This window comes from Streptopelia decaocto (assembly GCF_964273445.1).
Source record: "Streptopelia decaocto genome assembly, chromosome: 7".
In the NCBI taxonomy this organism is placed as follows: domain Eukaryota; kingdom Metazoa; phylum Chordata; class Aves; order Columbiformes; family Columbidae; genus Streptopelia; species Streptopelia decaocto.
In genome coordinates this window covers 49874258-49893710 of record NC_138661.1, presented here as the reverse complement: position 1 = coordinate 49893710, position 19453 = coordinate 49874258, and the positions used below count along the sequence as shown (strand labels likewise).

At 45.6% G+C, this 19453-nt stretch overlaps 2 protein-coding genes across 9 annotated transcripts in view; both read right to left on the bottom strand.

Annotated features, from left to right (window-relative positions):
- Window positions 1-22: 22 nt before the first annotated feature.
- On the bottom strand, window positions 23-8008 carry LOC309442136 (malignant fibrous histiocytoma-amplified sequence 1 homolog). Of its 5 annotated transcripts, none has more exons than XR_014184550.1 (11): window positions 7940-8008; window positions 6049-6928; window positions 5159-5450; window positions 4535-4721; window positions 3175-3365; window positions 2584-3071; window positions 1812-1969; window positions 1180-1339; window positions 666-753; window positions 453-559; window positions 23-223 (listed from the first exon to the last, which is right to left on the bottom strand). XR_014184550.1 is itself a non-coding variant. In XM_082057693.1 (11 exons), exons 1-11 carry the CDS (start codon window positions 7956-7958, stop codon window positions 206-208), a joined length of 2571 nt encoding a protein of 856 aa, XP_081913819.1. In that variant the 5' UTR covers window positions 7959-8008; the 3' UTR covers window positions 23-205. The 5 variants fall into 5 exon arrangements, 4 of the variants coding, with proteins under 4 accessions (XP_081913819.1, XP_081913818.1, XP_081913821.1 ...); XM_082057693.1 differs by having other exon boundaries at window positions 666-736; XM_082057692.1 differs by lacking the exon at window positions 23-223 and having other exon boundaries at window positions 232-559; window positions 666-736.
- Window positions 8009-10066: 2058 nt separating this feature from the next.
- Window positions 10067-19453, bottom strand: part of PHRF1 (PHD and ring finger domains 1) — a 30439-nt gene continuing 21052 nt past the window's right edge. For all 4 annotated transcript variants that reach the window (XM_082058015.1, XM_082058017.1, XM_082058016.1 and 1 more), the window contains exons 13-18: window positions 18603-18757; window positions 15046-17805; window positions 14274-14350; window positions 13410-13670; window positions 12217-12345; window positions 10067-11024 (exon numbers count right to left, since the gene is read on the bottom strand). In XM_082058015.1, coding sequence (XP_081914141.1) covers window positions 10890-11024; window positions 12217-12345; window positions 13410-13670; window positions 14274-14350; window positions 15046-17805; window positions 18603-18757 — 3517 coding nt within the window. In that variant the 3' untranslated portion in view covers window positions 10067-10889. The remainder of the gene's footprint in view (window positions 11025-12216; window positions 12346-13409; window positions 13671-14273; window positions 14351-15045; window positions 17806-18602; window positions 18758-19453) is intronic.

The following is a 19453-nucleotide window of genomic DNA, read 5'->3' as shown; positions in this document are numbered from 1 at the left end:
AGCAGGCTTGTACCAGAGCACTCATCAGCACATTTCTCCCCTTACATTTGTGTAAATAGGTGACTAGCCATGCATGAAGGGATGTATTTATTTCTGTGCCTTAAGGCTATAAACATGCAAGCAAAGCGTGTTGAGGACAGCTAGGCTTTGGCTAAGCAAAAATAATTCTTCTTTCTTCAGCAAGTGCTTCCCCACTGGCCCAGAGTTACTCACTTGAAATGTTCTGGAAAAATAAGGCAGGAGCTACAGTATGAATGACCCAGAGCTTGGCTCTGGGCCACAGAGGTAGTGGTATCTCAGGGAGGAGCATGGTAACCAGAGCTTTGCTGAAAGATGGGGTGTCCCTCCCCAGGCTGGAAGTAGCTGCCCTCCTCATTTCAGGAACAAGGGGAGAGGATGAGCCTGGCCACCAGTGTTGCACCCTGGGCAAGGGGAGGTGGCAGCCTCCTTACCTGCTGATTGACGTGGATGCTGCTGTGCCCAAAGGTTGTGGTCCCATAGCTTGTCACATAATAATGAGCAGAAGTCTGCACCGGGGGCTCCTCCAGCTTCCTGGGCACTGGGGGGATGGGATGACACCATGAGCACCTCAGCCCCATGAAACCCTTAGCCCTTTTCCCACCCTGAGCACTGTTGCAGCATAAACCCAGGACCACTGGGCTAACCTTTGGGCAGGAGCAGCTCTGTACCAAAGCGGTGCCTGCATGTCCCACAGGTTTTAACATCTTCCTTTGTCCTGTGGAGGAAAAAGCCCTGAGAAGTAGAAGGAGCAGGAGCTGCCCTCAGCACTTCCCATGGAAGATGATACCAAGATGACAGAAGATTCTTTCCACCCTGACATGAGGTCCTGCCATTAGTGGGACAGCTGCTGCCTTCCCTGGTGCCTGAGCATATGAGATAGGGAACATGTGGGTACCTTGCCAGAATGGATACCACATGCCTGTCCCCGAGTTTCAACTTTTTTTTCACCTTTCTTTCCATGCTCAAATTTCCCACACAATTAAATGCTAACACCATGTGGGACAAGGGCTGCTGTTGTCAGTAGAAAGGAAACATGGGTGACCAGCAAGTTTCACAACTAATTTCACATGGCTTTTAGAAGCTGGCCAGCCCCACCAGCATTACAGTAGCACCACCCAGCTCCAGTCCTCGGCTTGAAGGGGCATGACATATACATACACGGCATTTGTGCCATCCATGTCTGGCCAGATGAGCTCCGCAGGACAGCCAGCTGTTCGGCATGGGCTCTTCATGCACACATGCAGCCCTGGCCACTCCTCGGCAAGCTTCTGGACGATGAACACAACTGCCATGAGGAAGTCCCAGGCAACCTGGAAACCTTCCAGGCAAAAGAAGAATGTCTTGCTTACTCACAACCACCTGACTGTGGCAGCCCAGGAGATGCTATGGTGATGCATCACTTCCAGCCCACCAGACCACAGCCAGAATGGTTTGACCAGCTCCATTTCTGAAAGCTCACTGGCCTCCAAAAGAAATTAAAAGATAAGTGAGGTCCACAACTTGGAAGGCCTTTTTGCCTGTCACTTGGAGACCCAGCCTGAGACTGTACTCTGCTAGGACCTTATGGGAAAAGATGACCCATTTGCTCCATGAGAAGACTGAAAACTTGACTTTTCTCTTTCATGACTTTCTCTTTCCTTGAGAGGAAGCCTGAACTGCTGGTGGACCCTGGCTGGACCAGAACATATGTCAGAGGCTTCTGGGATGCTCTGCTCAGAGGAGTAGATGTGACAGGGGAGCTAAGGAGAGACGTGATTGGGAGTCATGAAATAAGGATCAGGGATCCATACCCATCCTTTCTGCTGGCTTTCTGCAGCGAAGCTCCAGGTAGCTGTAGGCCCTCTGGTTGTTCTCTTTGATCAGCAGAGGTTTGCCGTTGCATATGAGTAAGCAGGTCACCTTGGCCACCCAGTGTGTGGAGTAAAAGGAGCAAGCTTTCACCAAGAGCCTGAAAGGAGAGTGCCCGCAGCTTTCACCACCATCTTGCCTGCTTATCTCTTAATGCTGGGAGAAAGTGTGGCACCAGGTAGACTTGAAAAATATGAACCAAATTTCAGTAGAAACAGAGGCAGACACTAAATGAGGACCCTGCCCTACTAAAAGCTCAAGCAGCAGGAGCTGCCTCTTAAGCCAAAAGTCGCTTCTGGAGTTGGCTGTCAGATAAAACTCTTCATGTAAGTTGAGAAACCCACAAGGATGGGATACATTCCAGAAACTGGAACGGTCCCAGCACGTGTAGAAACTGGACGATCCTCAGGTGGGACTGGGAGGCCTCTGACTGCCTGGATGGGTATGGACTAGCCAAAAACCACCCCAGATGAAAGGTGAACCAGAAGGAGCATGGTCCTTGCTCAAGTCCAGGCAGTGAACATTGAAATGGCTCATCCAGGGCTTCACACTCTGTGGCAGAGCTGAGAAGCTGCCCTGGTCTCCTGAGTCCCAGCTTCATGGCTCAGCTGGTATGGTCTCAAGAGCCAAGGGCTTGCTGATAGTCATACTGGCATTGCACTGTGCACACCCTGAACCACACAACATCATTGAGGGCTGGAAACCACCACTTACCTCTGGAAGAAACCCTCAGGTATTTCAGGTGAGAAGTAGGCACGGATGTGGAGGTCCTCAGGGTGATCTCCTCCCCACACCTCGGAGACCTCTTCAGTCTGGTTCAGATAGGTTGGGAACAAGTACCAGGACTCGCCTTGGCCTCGTGTTGTCTCCCATGGCTTTCCAGGAACAAACTCACTGGCATGTGGGTTGAGAACTTCGGCGTGCCTTACCTCCAGGCAGAGCTCAAAGTGCTCAAGGAGGCTGAAGAGCTTCCCTCTCCCTCTGTGGGGCTTGTATCCCATTATTTCCTCAAAGACATCCCGCATCCCTTCTGAAGAGAGCTGGTGCTTCACCAAGGCACGCACAGCCCGGTGGCACAGCATTGCCTTTGACTTGAAGGTCCACACCCAGTTGGACCTGTCTCTGATGGTGGCATGTTCCCCAATCAGCGTGTCCACAGGGATGCTTTCAAGCTGCTGAGCTAGGCAGTACCTCACAAGGAGCTGGGTGGGAAGAGAAGGAGAGACAAGACAGCAAAGAGAGTAGCCCAGTAAAGCTGCAGAGCTTGGGTCCTGCAGAGAAAATCATCCTGATCTGTACGCTCACCTTGAACATAGTTATTAGGAAGGTAGGCTGGAGAAAAACAGTGCTTTCCAGGTGCTTGATTTCCTCATACCACACAACAAGCCCAATGCGGTGGAGGTACCGCAAGATGTCCTGAAGAAGCTCTCTGCCCAGGCTGGCCAGGTGCTTACACTGGGAGAGTTTACTGAGCAGGTACTGGAGGTCCATCATACCTAGAGGGAGATGTGGGAGCTCAGCGCACATCTCTCACACACCAGCATTCCAAAGCAGATACCTCAGAGAGCCAATAAACACCAGCAGCACCCAGCTTCACCCGTGCCATTCCTGGGGAGGCAGTTGGGACCAGCACAGTGCTCAGTGGCTATGGCCAAAAATGCTTTTCCCATCCTCAGCTGTCCCACTGCCACCGTGCAGCTCCCATAGTCTTCCTTTGCCTCAGTGATATCAGCAGCCTGCCAGGACCTCAATGGAGCAGCTGAAAAACAAAGCTAATACTGTGTGTGTTTGTTTGTTTTCTTCATTGTTTGAGACCAGGTTTGTTTCCAGCCAGAAAACCTCAGATTATCATTGTCCTGGTTTCAGCTGGGACAGAGTTAATGTTCTTCCTAGTAGCTGGTATAGTGCTGTGGTTTGGATTTAGTATGAGAAGAAGGTTGATGATACACGTCTTGGTTGTTGCTAAACAATGTTTATACCAAGTCAAGGACTATTCAGTGAGGAGGCTGGAGATGCATAAGAAGCTGGGAAGGAGACACAGCCAGGACAGCTGATGTAAGCGGGCCAAAGGGATCCCAGAATGGTTGGGTTTGGAAGGGATGTCTGGAGATCATCTAGTCCACCTGCTTTAGCTACATAAACAAGGGGCCAGGCCTGCCTACTTGTCCTGCTAAAGTCACAGGAGACACAGGGAGAGGCTAGCTAGGGTAGGGGCCATCAAATTAAGTTAGCAGGACAAACATTTGGAAACCACACAGAAGCATTAAAGATGGGGAGCTCCTTCCTGCAAGACTTTTTAATTGCTTGTATAGGGCAAAGGGGAGAAAAGAAAAACGTTACTGGAAAGAAACAAACCAGACAATGTGGCCAGCTCAGGGTACCTCCAGCCATTGGCTGGAAAATGTTGGCAAAGCCTCTGGTGAAGACGCACCTGGGCTTTTCCTATGCTTTTCCATAAGCACCTGCCTTGAGCCCAGATGCTTGTAATAACAGAGCTGGGTAGTAGCAGTAAATGGTCCAGCAGTAGCACTGGAAGGTCTTCAACAGTGACCCTGAACACCACATGAGCAGGGCCAGAAGGTGCAGCAAGCACTGGGGAGCCTGTCCCAACCACAGGGCAGCAGGTCCTCCCAGGAAGGCGCAGCAGGGGTGATGGATCACTCACCATGGTTTGCCATTTCCTCACTCTGTGTGATATCTATGATGGCAGCTTCCACCTGCCTGTAGATAGGTGGCAGCACTCGGACAACCTCAGGGAAGAGCTCTTCATTCTTCACATGCTCCAGAATAGTGGCCTCAAGCTTTCTGATATCATAGTGGTTCGTGCAGTTGACAGCAACTAAGTTTAAGACCTGGAAGACAGAAAGCACACACCTGCCAAAATCACATCCAGAAGAATCTTTTAGCCTGTGACGTAAAGGGCGGACATAATGCCAAGGAGGTCACCAAGAATGGGGTGCACTGCTGGCTCAGCTTTAGAGGGTGTTTCCCTCACACCTTTGCTCTTCCAGCAGTTCCTGGAAAATCACCTGTGAATGGTAAATTATTTCCCCCCACTCCTCCCCAGGTACTTGCTGCAAACCACAGGAGGAGATGCCCATCACCGAGCAGGGACAAGGACCCAGCAGGTCACAGCCAGAGGTTATCATGTCCACCCCAGCCCTGGGGAGCAGCTGCAGCAGCAGCCTGATGCATTAGCACCAGGTCACCATCACCAGTGGCACACTGGGCCACCAGAGACAACACAGTGGTCACAAACAGCAAAGAACCATGATAATCTCAGTCTTACCGTTAATGTACGGCTCTCCATCTCCTTCAGCTTCTCCCACTGGTCCACATAAACCTCAGGCTCCTCACTGGCCTCCAGATTATTGATGAAGTGAGCAAGGTTCCTTTTTCTCTCCGCCAGCATGGCCGAGATCTTGGTCATGATGTCGTGCCTTTTCTCCTCCACCTCCTCCTCCTCACAGCAGTCCACATGGGTTCCCACAGGAAGCACCACTGAGTTTGGAACTCTCATGGACAGGTTGTTGATCCAGAAACCAACGAGCTCCTTAAAAGTCTTCTCATTAGTTTGGTACCTGGGGAGGGAGAGAAAGACAATCCCAAATTCATGTCTAACCCTCCAGATCTGCAGCCAGCTTCCACCAGCACATGCCTGACCATGCACCCCGTGCTGTCCCAGGGGCTTACTGGGGAGCTCACATCTCTTAAGCCATCATGGGCCATAGCCAATCTCATATTTAAATTTCGCATCCTTACTTAACCTAAGCCAGTTAAAGGTATGGGGTGCAGTGGAGTGTGTCTGCTGTGGGTGGGAGCATCCCTCTTTACCACAAAGCCCAAGCCTGATGATCCCTCCACATTTAGGGAGCACCACAGAATACAGGAGGGCTCACAGAGGTATTTCCAAGGCAAAAAGGAAAGCTGTTTGTCATGTAAGGAGTTAATGCTCATCTAACCCCTCAAAACAAAGGACTTTGGTAAGGTGATGACAGATCTAGTGGCTTAATTAGAAGAGTGATCCTCAAAAAGGGAGAGAGGGAGAGCTAGCTACTCCAGTGATGAGAAGACCAGGCATTGAAGTCCAATGGAAATGGTGTGGACCCACACAGGGCTTCATCACCCTCTTTTTTCTTCTTTCACTCCACTTTGAATCAAAACCAGCTCAGTACTTACATGTGGAGATTGATGACAAGGATGACAAGTGCCTGTGGGGTTATGAACACATGGTGAGTCATGTAGTACTCTAGCTGGCCAGCAAAGTCCCAGAAGAGAAACGTGAAGTCCTCAATCTGAAACTCGCTGATCTCTATACCAACTGTTCGCTCTTCCTTGGGCACTAGTTTGGTTTGCCCTTGCTTCAGGCTTTTGCAGATAGTGGACTTCCCTGCCAGCGAGGCCCCCAGGAACATGGCCTTGACCCTCTTGTCCTCCTGCCCAGAACTGTATTGAAGGTGGCTGAAGTAATTACGGATCTGCTGGATGCCACCAGCACAAACTTCACTAGGTGGCTCCCGGAGGGGGTTCCCATTTGCCTTGAACATTTTCAGGGATTGCCCCTGGAAGAGCTCCTTGGGGAGCTGACGAAGGGCATTATTCTGAACATAGAGCTCTTGTAAGTGTCCCAGATGCAGAACAGGCCGGGGGAAGGTCCGGAACAGGTTGTTGGAGAAGTTGAGGTACTGGAGGCTGCCTTGACAAGCTGCCAGGTCGCTAGGGAGGGCACTGAGACGGTTGTTGTTCAGCCGCAAGTGTTTAAGCCTGGGGAGATGGGCAAAAACTCCCTCCGGGATGACCCGGATTTGGTTCTGATTCAGCTCAAGCTTCTCTAAACAGACAAGGCTCCGGATTTCACTGGGAAAGTCCACAATCTCATTCTTGGAGAGCATCAGCTTCTTCAGATTGCAAAGTTTAGAGATGCCAGTGATGCTCCTGAGCTTGTTTCTGTCGAGGTCAAGGCTCTCCAGTGCAGGGTTGCTCAGGACTGCTGAAGGCAGCACACGCAGCCTCTGGGTAGAGAGAGTCACGTCACGCAAATTGTCGTCCTGCTCCTGACCTGGTCGCATGGGACAGGGAAGGTGTTTAAGAGACACTTTCAATCTTTGGATTGCAGACCATTTTTTCCCTTGAGCTCAGCATGACTTTGGGATCATTTCAGCCAGCAAGGAAAAGCAGATGCAAAACACAGGAGCTGGTTGAACAGCATGACCACAGCTGCTGCTTGAGCAGATCCTGTGCCCTCTCAAGAGAGGAAGGACATAAGGATCTTGGCTGGGCCTGAAGACACAGGAAGAAATGGTGCCCACCAAATGTTGCCCAAGCACCCCATTAACAGCTTTGTTCCCCTTAAAGCACTGCAAGAGCTCCAGCCACAGATGCATCTACTTGGAAACTGGCAGATTTCTAATCCCAGCAGTGGGCTGGCAGGGCAGAGCCCATGTTAGGAGGAGTACTGCTCTCCAAATAACTTGTCTAGCCTGCCCTCAGCTCTCGACCACAGCTAGGGAGATGTGTTGAGACCAGGGCTACTGAGTTCAGACAAGACACTTCCTCTCTCACATCCTCCCACATCGCCAGATGGACGCTGCAATTCCCACAGAGAAGCTCCCAGCCTCCGAAGACATGGGGAATAACGCAGGGGCAGTGGGATCCCTTGCAGAACAGGGCACACAAGGAGGTACTTGGTGATGACCAAGAACATCCCCAAAAGAAGGGTGTTTAGAGCAGAGAGGTTCGCAGGCAAGAAGAACACCAGGAGGACGTGGGATGGGGATCACACGATACTAGAAAAACCATGGTCAGATTTGCTTTCCTTTCCCTCTTTTCACTTCCTCACCAGACACCACCAAGCGCAACATTCCCTTGTGCAAGCCACCCTGCTCAGGACCAACTCATCATCAGTTCTCAGCATCACCACCTAAGCCTGGGACATGCATGAGACCAGCAGGAAAGCTTTCACCCTCCCCCACATGCCTGGTCTCTCTTCCAGCACCATCAGAGAGACAAACCAAAGGGCTCCCACCACCACTCTCATTCAGAGCAGCAAAGAGCTGGGGCAGCTACTCACAGGCTCTGGGCTGGGTCATGGCCCTGCAGCAAGGCACCAGCTGGATCCTCCTGGTCGCTCAGCCTCCCCCTTTCACTTCCTCCTGTCGTTCCGCTCTCCACCTCCCCAAGTTCTGCCCAGGAACCCCACCCTCTCTTCATCCATCCTCAGAGCAGCTCTCAACAACCCAAGCACCTTTAACGAGATACAAGGGCCACAGGCATGTCCCAAAAGCAGCTCTGGAGGTCACCTCTGAGACAAGGTGGCAGAATAGCTCCTGAGTCAACTTCTTACAGCAGCATCCCTGTCTTTGATAAAGGGGCTTTTAGGGTTACCACTGTTGCAGAGGAGGGAAAGGACACTAACAAGAGGTTATTCTAGTACCAAAGTACTGCACCTGTTGAATAAATAAAATTTCTTACCTTTAAACAGGTGGCAGCATCTGATCCCAGAGGGACAATCAGAATGAAAAACAACAACAAAATGACAAGTAGTACACACAGTATACTAGAAAACTGCTTCCTAGAACATGCCAGAAGAGGCATTTTTAGGTATGCTTGTCACTGCCTCTCCCAAGGGGCAGCTTAGAATTCAATGGATTATTTTTTTAATGGTAGACAGAATGAAAAGAACCAGGATTCTTGTTCACGTAACTTCAGGGGAAGGCAGATGTGGAAGTTATTGTCTTCAGCTTCATCACTCCTCCAGGCAAGAGCAGGTACAGAGGTAACTGAGAATTAACTGTCCTTGCAGTACATGCACTCCTAAGATACCTTGCAACAGGCTGTTACATTTACTGCTCATTTACAGCTAACACCAGCCAAAAATTTAAAGCAGTGAATCAGTCAGAGGAACAAACCAGATTGACATTGTCTTCCTGGTCAACAGTGTAGTCACTTCTATTATTTGGTCAAGCTTTGTTTTTCACATCACCTACCCTTTTTCACTCATGCAGGCAGCTTATTCCAGAATTGTTCCTCTGATACCTCCAAAGGTGTCCAATTGCTAGCCTAAGTGTATTCACAACTAGATAACGTTATCTCGTTCTTGTGCCAATAGTGCCATAAGTTTCTGAACTTTATTTTTTAAGAAATCTATCAGCAGTGTTCACATTTACAACCCCACACCCATCTGCTAGGTATATACTCTAGCTACAAGTTCAGCTTTTAAACTAAAGCTTCTCTTCCAGCTATTCTTTTGCAGTCTTAGTGAGCCTTTGTTCCAAAATCTTCAAAGAAAGGCCAAAGTTATCAGTCCCTGATACTCCATCCAGGCTGCACTTTCATATAGGAAGCAAGCAGAGACAAGGAAGATCAACTCCAAAATGCTCAGGGCTCACCCATAACCACTTCTGTAGGATGGTGAATGAGCATTTTGCCACCAGTCCAGACAGTACTGGTATATGGGCTTGTTTAAAAAAAACAGTCCCCAAACCAGCTAAAATTACAGTATGCAACTCAAAATCTTATGATCAAAATTAGAGTTCACTGAGAAGTTAGGAACATCACCAAGAGATCAATGAGCTTGTTATCTGCGAGTTTGCCTATGGTCACCAGGAAAAAAAAAAAAAAAAAAGAGATGCAGTTACTTGCTTTATAAAACTCATCCCAGAGAGCCTGTTTTCTCTTTGAAGGCAGTCTTATTGCTTGGCAGTTTCCAAGTGCACTCTGAGAGGTTAGGAAAGCCCTCACTAAGATGTATTGCTGCCATCTGGTCCAACATGTACATTCAGTTCCCATCGAAGGGAAAGTCAGTTTCTAAGTTGTAACTTACTGGTTTTCTCTTCAGCTTCTCTGTTAAATGTCTTCTCCCTATCATGATCAGATGGGGAAATGATGCTTTTTGTCAGGTCCAAGGGTGCTAAATATATTTGTAAGCCTTAAAAGACTGGTTGCTCTGCAGTACACGTGAACAACAAATTCTTTTAAAGAAAGCAAGATGACATCAGCATGTGTGCTGGACTCCCTTGCTTCTTGATAGGAAAAATAGTCCTCCTCCTACAGAGGAGGAGGAAAAATTATTAAACTCCAACCCTCTTCTAGAAACACAGTACTCCTTACACAAGAGTCAAGTGTGCAGGTTTATACAGAGTAGCCAGAGCAAAAAGCAGCTATAAGACAAACAAATGACACCAGTTTTAGGACTAAAACCATTCAAAATAACTTTATAAATTCTGTCACATTTCTGCTTTGTACATCAGTTCAACCGTATACCCCCAGCTTGTTACTGGGAATTCACAATGCTTGCTTTTTGGGTGTTTTTTTTGCCTGAAAGGCAGACAAAACCAGCCATCAGTGCATTATTTACAGAAGTGCAACAGAGTCTCCCACCCCAAAATTAAACTTTTCACTAACAAGATACTTCCAACAGAATGCAAATAAACACCACAGCTTGAGCAGTGTTTCTGAAGTCAATTTATAAAGGTTAGCTCATTTCTGCAATCCCCAAATGACAGAGTGAGTAAAGCTTCGCTCACCATCAAATGGGCTAAAAATACAACGTTTCAAGTATTAAATCAGAAGTTTCTAAAGACAATCTATGTTTCGATAAATAAACACAAGGGAAACAATATACAGCTCTCAACATACTGCATATGAAAAGTGGTGTCCAGTTTCAAACTTTCAGCAACACAGGTGCACAGCCCAAAAATGTGATCAAAGTAACCCTGAAAACTGTAGCAACCTGGGAGTCCCAAATATTAATCTCTACAGCATTTCCCCTCAAATCACTCTGCTGGTCTGAGGCATTTGATTGTTATTTAGTTCTACATCTGTAGGTAATCCAAAAAAGCTCAAGTTCATTCCCATATGGTAAAAATTCAAAAGAAGGTTCCGCAAATACGTCCTATTATACTCTTGCTTCTCTGCACTTCATTTTCGATGAGATGCAACTGCAGATCTGTTATTCCCTCTGACATAGTGTTCATAGCCAAAATAAGTCCAGTCCAAGTCATGCAGGTTGTGGCTTGCTTTCAGTTTTCTACTTCATGTGTATCGTCACCATCAGATTTCTTATGTTTCCTCATATGTTTGTATTTTTCCACGTATGCCTTCACCAGATTAGCTACCTTCATAGGGTTGATCTCTCCACTTTTGCTATGGCAAATCTACAAGGGATTAGAAAAGGCATTTGGTCAGTTAACAGTATTACAGCACTTCAGGCAGGCAACTGACAAAATGACAGAGAAGCACTAAGCTTCCCAGGAGAATTGATTCCTGCATAGGCCCTTGAGTCTCATAGCAGGATACATAAAGCAGAAAACTCAACAGGGTAAGAGTAGTAGTCTACTTCAAGTATTCCAGAAATGGCCTGTGGCTTATCTACTGAGCACTAACTGAATGCAGAAGGACCTCTGAAAGCAGAATTATTCATTTTTACTACAGGCTTTTCCATCCAGCTTTGCACAATACATACTAACCAAGGAAGTGTTAATTTCCCATTTTTCTGATAATTTTCAGGAAGCGATTCTAAGATTAAAAGAATCTGGGAGTTCTGAGGGCCCGTTTTGAGATGCAGGAAAGAGAATGGACACTACAAATAATTTTATCAGTGTTCAGAGAATAGTTCATGTGACTTCAGCAGCAATTTGTGTTGCTCAACTCTCCTACAAACCACACATGAGGTTCATATGGATCACGTAGAAGATGTGAAATTGCAGCCATTATCTAAGGAATTTGATTTATAATGGAATTTCTCAGTAACAGCAAGAATGCAGAGCAGGGAGAGAATACAGTTCCCCAGGGTACCATTTGACTGCCTTGACCGCAAGGGCATTACTTCCCCAAGACGACACTTGCCAATCAGGTGTTTTTTTTAGCCACGATCTGGTCAGCGCTAAGATTTGAGATAAAAGTCAACATCAGTCAAATTGCAAAGCCCTCTTCCAAAGTTCACAGACACCAAAGGTGCTCAAGGAATTACTGCACAAAGTGTTTTCTCACTTTATCAGAAACAGCTTGATGATTTGGGCTGAAGTTCTTAATGAGAGAGATTTGACCATCCTCACCCAAGGCATGAACATTTCAGCTCAGGCAGCTTACTTTAGCAATATTCCAGACCACTGAAAACATGATCTTCTAAAAGGAATGGTGTGACCATTCTCATCAGTGGCACCACTCAGTCCTGCTTACAGCAACTACTGCTTCACCACAAGACTGCACAGTATGAGTCAGAGTCCAAAGATCTGCTGCTCAGTTATAGCATGTAATTGCTGAAGATGGTAGGTAAGTGCAATCCAAAGTACTGCCACTTATTTCATGATCTGCCCAGCTCCTCATCTTCATTTCACTGTCACTTACCTTTTGCACTGCTTTTCGAACAATGTTCTTGTACTCCTCCTTTGTAATCTCCCTCTTCTGGTAAAAAGGCTTAATAGCAAGTTTCACTTCTTCCACAGCCCTTTCCTGCATGTGAAGCTTCTTCATGTACTGCACAGCAAAAAGAAGTTCATTACCTTGTGCTCTCTTGGGAATGGTTTCTGAGTCTATTTTTCTTAGAAATGGTCTAACAATGAAAAAGCTCATTACACAGTTTCAATGGCCCAAGTGAGAGCTAGCCTCAAAGTGAGATCCTTTATTGTAAATTGCAGTCTTGAAACAAAACAGGTGGCAGTACAAGGAACCCTTGTTTTATGTAACACTTATTCTATATTTTACAGAATACGTTTTAACCAAGTGATTACAATGTCCACTTATCAATTTTGGTCTCCTCCTTCCATTCCAACAGCTCTGAAGTAAACATACATCCATCAAAAGGCATCAGATTCTAAAAGCAGCAAGTCATAGCTGTGAATATAAAGCTTCAGGTAGTTCTAAAGGCATTCTGAAAATCATGGAGTTGCCTATAAAGTAAGGACTACAGATGACATCAGAACATACTCTATGAAAACAAATTCATAAAAACTGCTGCTTATAAATGGAGTTTCAGTGGGAAAAGTATATTACTGCTTTGTTTTGTGGTACAAAGTAAAATAATTGGCTAAGAAGTTTTTGTTCTTGTGTTAATGTCTCCATTAATACATCTCCAAAGTATTTAACTATCTCAGCATTTTCAGTGCTGATGAGCAGCAAGATACAGTCCTACCTCTCTATAGGACTGCTATGAGAATTGACATGAATTTCAGAGTTGGAGGGGAAAGGAGAAAACCAGTTGTTCAGAGAAATTTGAACATCACGGTATTTGGAAAGTCCCAAACATTCATGCAAGAAAATTTCAGAACCTTAAAAATGTATTTTAGATGCTTTAATCCTTCTCTGTGATATTGAAACTAAGCAAGAGAAAGTGGAACCAGCAAATGGAGTCAATCCCAAAAGAGTTCAAAGAAAGGATTGCCTGCTGCTCCTGGGATAGCACATTAAGTGACCAAAACCAGAACTGACAATAGGGGTTGGGAGAATACAGTACAGAGAAAGTTAAATACCCTCAAATTGTAAAAGTTCAAATAAACAGCTCATTAATGTTATGCATTTACTACTTGATAGCATTCACTCACTTCTTCATTTTTCATTTTATCCACTGGAGGTCTGGGTGCTTTGATCTTTTCCTCTGTGTTGCCAACAGAAGCAGTTTGGATTCCTGGTTCAGATGCAGTGGCCAGGGTACCCGGCTCTGGAGTCAGGCTCTGTCCTGCCATGCAGCTAAGTGCTGGAAGACTACTCTGCATGATAAACTGAATCGTGGAAAGGTTGAAAGGCGTCAAGGTTGTAAGGCTTGAGGGCAGAAGTGATCTCATAGGTACCTTTTGACAGTACACCTGTAAAACAGGTAAAATTTTGTAAATGCTTGCACTTACAAGACAGATATTAGCATTTTCAGAGCACCTTCTATCCACTCAAACAGTCAAGCAATTACTAGTTCAAATGAGGGGGGCTAATATCCCAGCCCTCAACTAGGTCTCTGTGCACCAAGAGCTAGCACCAGCCCCACTCACAACTGGTGGGCAGCACAGACTGATGGTACAGATCAATGCCATCAGGCCAATTTTTACAGCCTGATCACAATCAGGGAGAAGCTCACAGCTTCTCAAACAGCACCATCTTTCCACAAATTACTGCTGAAAACAAAGCTGCATGTATACAGCAGAGCTGAAAGAAAATGTGCTTCTTCAACTGCAAGGACCACCTGAGAGATTAAATGACTAGGAGACTGCTGAGGTGTATGTGCTATATGAAATGTACCACACGCAGAGGAAGGCAAACTCTGCCATGAGAGGATGTTGCACAAGGGCACAGATGAGGTGGGATGCCTTCCATGATACTCAGCTGCCAGAATAGGAACCAACCTGAGAAGAATCTAGATCAGGAAACATAGGCTCAGGAATCATATAATTGGTTGGAGGAGGCTCATTTAACTGCACCTGATTTAATGTTTGGTTCGAGTCCTCTGCTTTCCAGTCCCCGTCTTTTGCTTGCTGAAGTTTGTAAAATGGCATCCCTAGGTTCACCAAGAGAAAGAAAACATTTAAGAACAAAAAACTAACTGGCCAAAGATTCAAAGCCAATTATATTTAAAAAAATAAAAAGGATCTAACAACAAGACTAGCTATAAAGGGATTTTGTTTAGCAGTCATCAACATTTTAAAGCCTCTGATAACAGAGGACTTCTCATCCCCTTCAGCAATTGCTTTTTACTGGGTTTTCATAAGAACCAATACGAACAACACAAGCAACTCTGTCAACACACATAGCACAGGGTCCCAAGCCAGGCTGTTTCTAGCAGCTTTGGCTTGGCAGACCTCACAGGAGCAAGCTACAGAGATTTATCATGCTCCTTGGTTCTGAGTAATATTTATAAATTCTGAAGGCAAAGCAACCATTCTAGTTAACAGCAGAAAGCGTGGAATGCAGGCTGCCAGTTCAGAGATTGGGTTGCAATATGTACTTCATGGCTGAACAAGCTGCTGCTGGCTGGCTAAGTGGTGCTGACAGCATGTCCTCTCTGATTCATTAACACAACTCACCTCATGATTTCAACAAGTGCAAAATGCTAGCTCTCACTGGAAACCACAGGATCACCCCAGCTCAGATGACAGAGCTGTTACACTACAGACAGGTTTAGCTAAGCACCAAAACCCTAAGCCTTATACAACCTGCTCTAACTGCTGTTTGTTTTCCAAGAGAGATACATACTTGGAACTTTTGCAGGAGACAACATGCCGCTTTCTTCCTCTTGAAGATTCCAGGTAACTCTTTTCACTGGTGCTTTTGATTTCAATGCAGGACCCTGAGGTACCACCTCCAGTTCAGGCTTACTGAAATTACTCGTTTCCTCATTTGACACAAGGCACTCTTGTTTAACTTCCTTCACACAATCTGTTATTTCGCTTTTGGACAAGTGCTGAATTGGTGCAGCCTCAGTCGGAGCGTACATGATAACTTCTTCCTTTGAAGGTTGTTCCATCAGAGATGGACATAATGCAGAATTTTCTATTTTAACTGTAATCTCAAGGTTTGTATTGCTACAGCTACCAAGTGCTGCTGGATCACTATCATTCATTAATTCCGTTTCAGCAAAAGAATCCACATTGCCAACTGGAACACAAATGTTTGTGATCTCTGGCACAGGGAACGCAGTTTCACTGGTCACTTCCTGACAGATGGGCTCTACTTTTATTGTTTCTTGGGCCTCTCCCATTTGAGCTGGGGTCTCAGCCTGTATTTCCTCAAGTTTGACATTTGGTTGGATGACTATGGAAAGCTCTTCCAGTACTAGCTCCTCCTTTGGCTCTTGGTTAAAGGAATGGGGTTGCTCCAGACACCTGGACACATGTTCAGCTGAAGGTTTTTGATTCTTTTCTGATGGAGGAGGAAGTGAGGTCTCTCTTGATCTGTATTTTCTTTCTTTGGAATGTGATCTCGATCGTGGTCTTTTTTCCTTTGATTTGCTGCTTTTGCGTTCCTGGGACCCAGATGCAGACTGAGACCGAGACCTCCACCTTCTTCTCCCCCGAGACCTGGATCTTGATCTTTTTCTCTCCCTTGACCTTATGCTACTATCTTTATCATACCTCTCATAGCTTTTGTCTCTCCTGTGTTTCTGCCTTTTAGTTCTCTCAATGCTACTTGATCGGGAACGTTCCCTCCATCTTGATCTCGATGGAGACTGTTTCTTCCTTTTCCTGTTTTCATAAAACTCGGAAGTACTTCCAGGACTACCTGAACGTGACCTAGATTTCCTTCTCTCCCTACGCCAAGAAGTTTTTGCCTTTTTATCCTTGGTTTTATCCTTCATTTTCTTTTTTTTAGATCGTTCATGACTGCTAGAACGGTCAGTAGAAGACCTCCTGCGTTTGGGTTTCAATGTGTGTGTTTTGCTATGCTCTTCTCCACCTGACCAAGATGTAGATCTGGAGCTTCGGTCCCTTGAGCGTCCTCTATCCCTAGACCCTGAATGGGATCTCTTGTGCCGTTTGACAAGTGCCTTCTTCCTTTTCATCTTCTTGCTTTGGGAGCTGGAGTTTGAAGAGGATCTGGAACGTGACTGCCTCTCTGTTTCTTCTACCTTTTGGACGTTCTGCTGCCCATAATTCTTTGAGGGACCATCTGGTTCTAGTTTCACATTAATATTAGGTCTAATCAATTCTTCAGCATTAAAGAACACATCAGGGCTCTCTCTGCTTTCCTCCTTTAAGCACTCTGCATTAGAAATTTGCTTAACAGCAGATGAAGTGCAAGGACTGCTTAGAAAGTCTTCCTCATCCATATTGTCTCGTTCCTCTGTATCAGAGATCTGTTCAACAATCCTGCTTTCTACTGTCGTGTTATCATGAGACTCTGTGTTACTAGATGGTACATCAGAGTCAGCTCCAGATCCAAATACATTTCCTACCATGTAAGGGGTGAAACGACGGACAGTTTGAAACGTCTGAACTTTTGGATTTTCAATGGAAATAGTCCTGGTAATATTAGTTAGCTGGATTCCTGAGCCAAGCCTTTCAGGACTGCTGCTTGCTGAACTTGAGTCTGATCCTGTTGGCTCAAAGGGATCATACATTTCACTTTTGACTTGCTTTTTCTTAACTAAGAGAAGAGGTGAAGGACTCTCTTTCTGTTGTGCTTTGTCATCCACAGGGCGGAAGGTATTACAAAATCCTGGGTTAGACAGTCTGCTGGAATGCCCCGCATTTCCAGGTATATTGATTTTAAAACTCTCGAAAGAGCTTGGGCCTTTGCTCCTCGAAGTGCCCAGCAGCGATGAACTGCTATACACACCTGTACTGGCAGAAGATTGCTGAGATTCCTTGGCATTTGACTTCTGACTTTCTACCTTGCTACCCCTTCCCAGCTGAGGAGTGCTCTCTTTGCCTGTCAGCTGGGTTATACAGGAGCTGGGGATATCACAGTTTTGGCTTCCTGCAGGTTCTGGCTCCACCCACTTGCTGCTGGCTTCCTTTTTAATCTTTGGTATCCTGGGAAGCTCAAAGATGTCAATTCTCTTGGGAGGTGGCTGTAATGGCTGCCACACAGTTACAGCTTTTGAGCCAGAATTCAAGTTACAGCTCTGGGGCTTTGCAGGTGAGTCAGTCGGTGCAAAGTTTTTAGAGTTTCCACTAAATCTAGGCATTTCATCTAAATTTGAGCTGTGCCTGCTCAGAGCAGCTATATTCTGACTCTGAACAGATCTAGGTGTTATTGAATATTCTGATTTTACAGATGCCTCTTCTGATGCACTCTGTGCAGGCTTTGCTGCAGGCTCAATCCTGCTCAGTGAGGGTGAAGGTGATGAAAACATGCTTGAGGTGGAGGGTCTAGTACTCAGCCCCGGGGAAACTGAAGGTCCAGCAATGGAGCTGCTTGCTGTGGTCCCTGAGTGCACTGTACTCAGTTGGGTGTTATGTTCTGAACCATCATCCACTCTTGAGTCACATGCTGATTTTCTGTAAGGTGGAGCTATGGCATACAACCAAACAATTAAGCTTTTCAGTATATATGTGGACATTTTCCCCCAACATTAAAAGAAATACTGAGCTAACTATTTTTAGTTCCACTTCGGTTTACAGACATACCACACAGTGATAAATGTAAATGATAATGTTAAGGAACTAAATTTTTCTGTTCTGCAGATATCACCATATTTGTATTTATTATCCTGTAGCCACTGACTGATAAAAATGCCTGTAACAGAGGACGTTATATATACTTATTTTAAGAATAAAGCTCTAAACTACAGTTTGAAGAGATTCTTACCAAATAATACCACACCAAGGGAAGACAGCTGAAGATGCTAGCACATATTCTAGAGCTTTACTTTTGCAAAGAAACTTCTTGCTGAGGCCCTCATCACTGCTTTTCAAACCAAAATACAGTTCACAGGCATGGCAGCAATACATGAGAAACGCCAGAAGAACTGGATACTAAGATATCTCTGCTCTATCCAATCCTCTATTTTTTATAACAAAGCATGAAACTACACTGCAGTACTTTTGAAAGAAGAAAACTGCCTGTTAAAACCAAAATCCTCCAGTAACATCTTGGCTCTGCAATTAGAACAAAGACAAGTAACACTGTTTCAGAGCGTATGTAAGAATTTGATTAGATGGACTACTGCTGGCAATAACTGTATCTGTCCTACATATTCAAATGCTCAATAGAGTATCTCTGTGTTTGAAGCTATGTAGCTTGTAGGACCAGTGCAGACATGGAGGAAACAAACAGGCTACCTGCACTGTGAAGTGCCAAACCCTTACCTGCTGCCTTTGCCATCAGCGAACCATCTCTGTTGATGACCACATCTGAACTACTCATCATGAGAAAGCTCTGTCCAGACAGGATACTTCCCAACAGATCAGGCACAGGAGCACCTTCTGCTTCTTGATCAGGACTCAAGGCAGGTACACTGCTTCTGCATGTTCAGAGGGGTTATATTTCCTTTACTCTTACAGCACTTGTTCTATACACACACATTACATCAAAAAGAAACCAAAATCAATGCCATAAACAGAGGTCAGCCAGGGAAGTTCACTTTAGTTTTGTTTTCACTAGAGCAAGTCAGTCCCCATTCTCCCTCTGACAAAGAGAAGGTGAAGCTTTTACTGACTTCCTACAGGAACACAACAGGATAGGAAAGCATGTAATCATACCAGAGACCTTGCCATGCTCACTGTGTTGTGTATCAAGATTCACTTTCCAGTGCATATTAGAGGCATTTTTGAGGCATAAACCATTGTTCAGCTCTTCAGAAGTATTTCTGTCCCAGCTACCTCTCTTGCTCCCACCAAATCACAATCACAGATGTATTCTTCAGGCTGACACTGCTATCTGAAAAAACTGATGCTGCTTGAACCAGTATTTAGCATCAGTCAGAATACACGTAAATGGCTACTTGCAGGGTAGCCAAGAGCATGGCATAGAAAGAATTACACTGAAAAAAAGCCAACAATGCTTCCACACATGGGACAACAAAAACACTCCCTTTTTTTGCATTACTCAATCATATGAAAATGGTTTAATTATAAGCGCTCTGTTCTTGAAATATGGGCCAAAAAGGTTTGAGTGTTTTTGGTGCTGGGCTGTGGCCTTTTTTGTCTTCTTTCTTTGC

Excerpts from the sequence above, each read along its gene's own strand:
- LOC309442136 (XM_082057692.1), bottom strand. Across the intron at positions 1,970-2,583 it reads CCTGAGGGTTTCTTCCAGAG|GCTCTTGGTGAAAGCTTGCT; the intron begins GTAAGTGGTGGT and ends CTCTCCTTTCAG. Across the intron at positions 737-1,179 it reads ATGGATGGCACAAATGCCGT|GACAAAGGAAGATGTTAAAA; the intron begins GTATGTATATGT and ends TTTCCTCCACAG.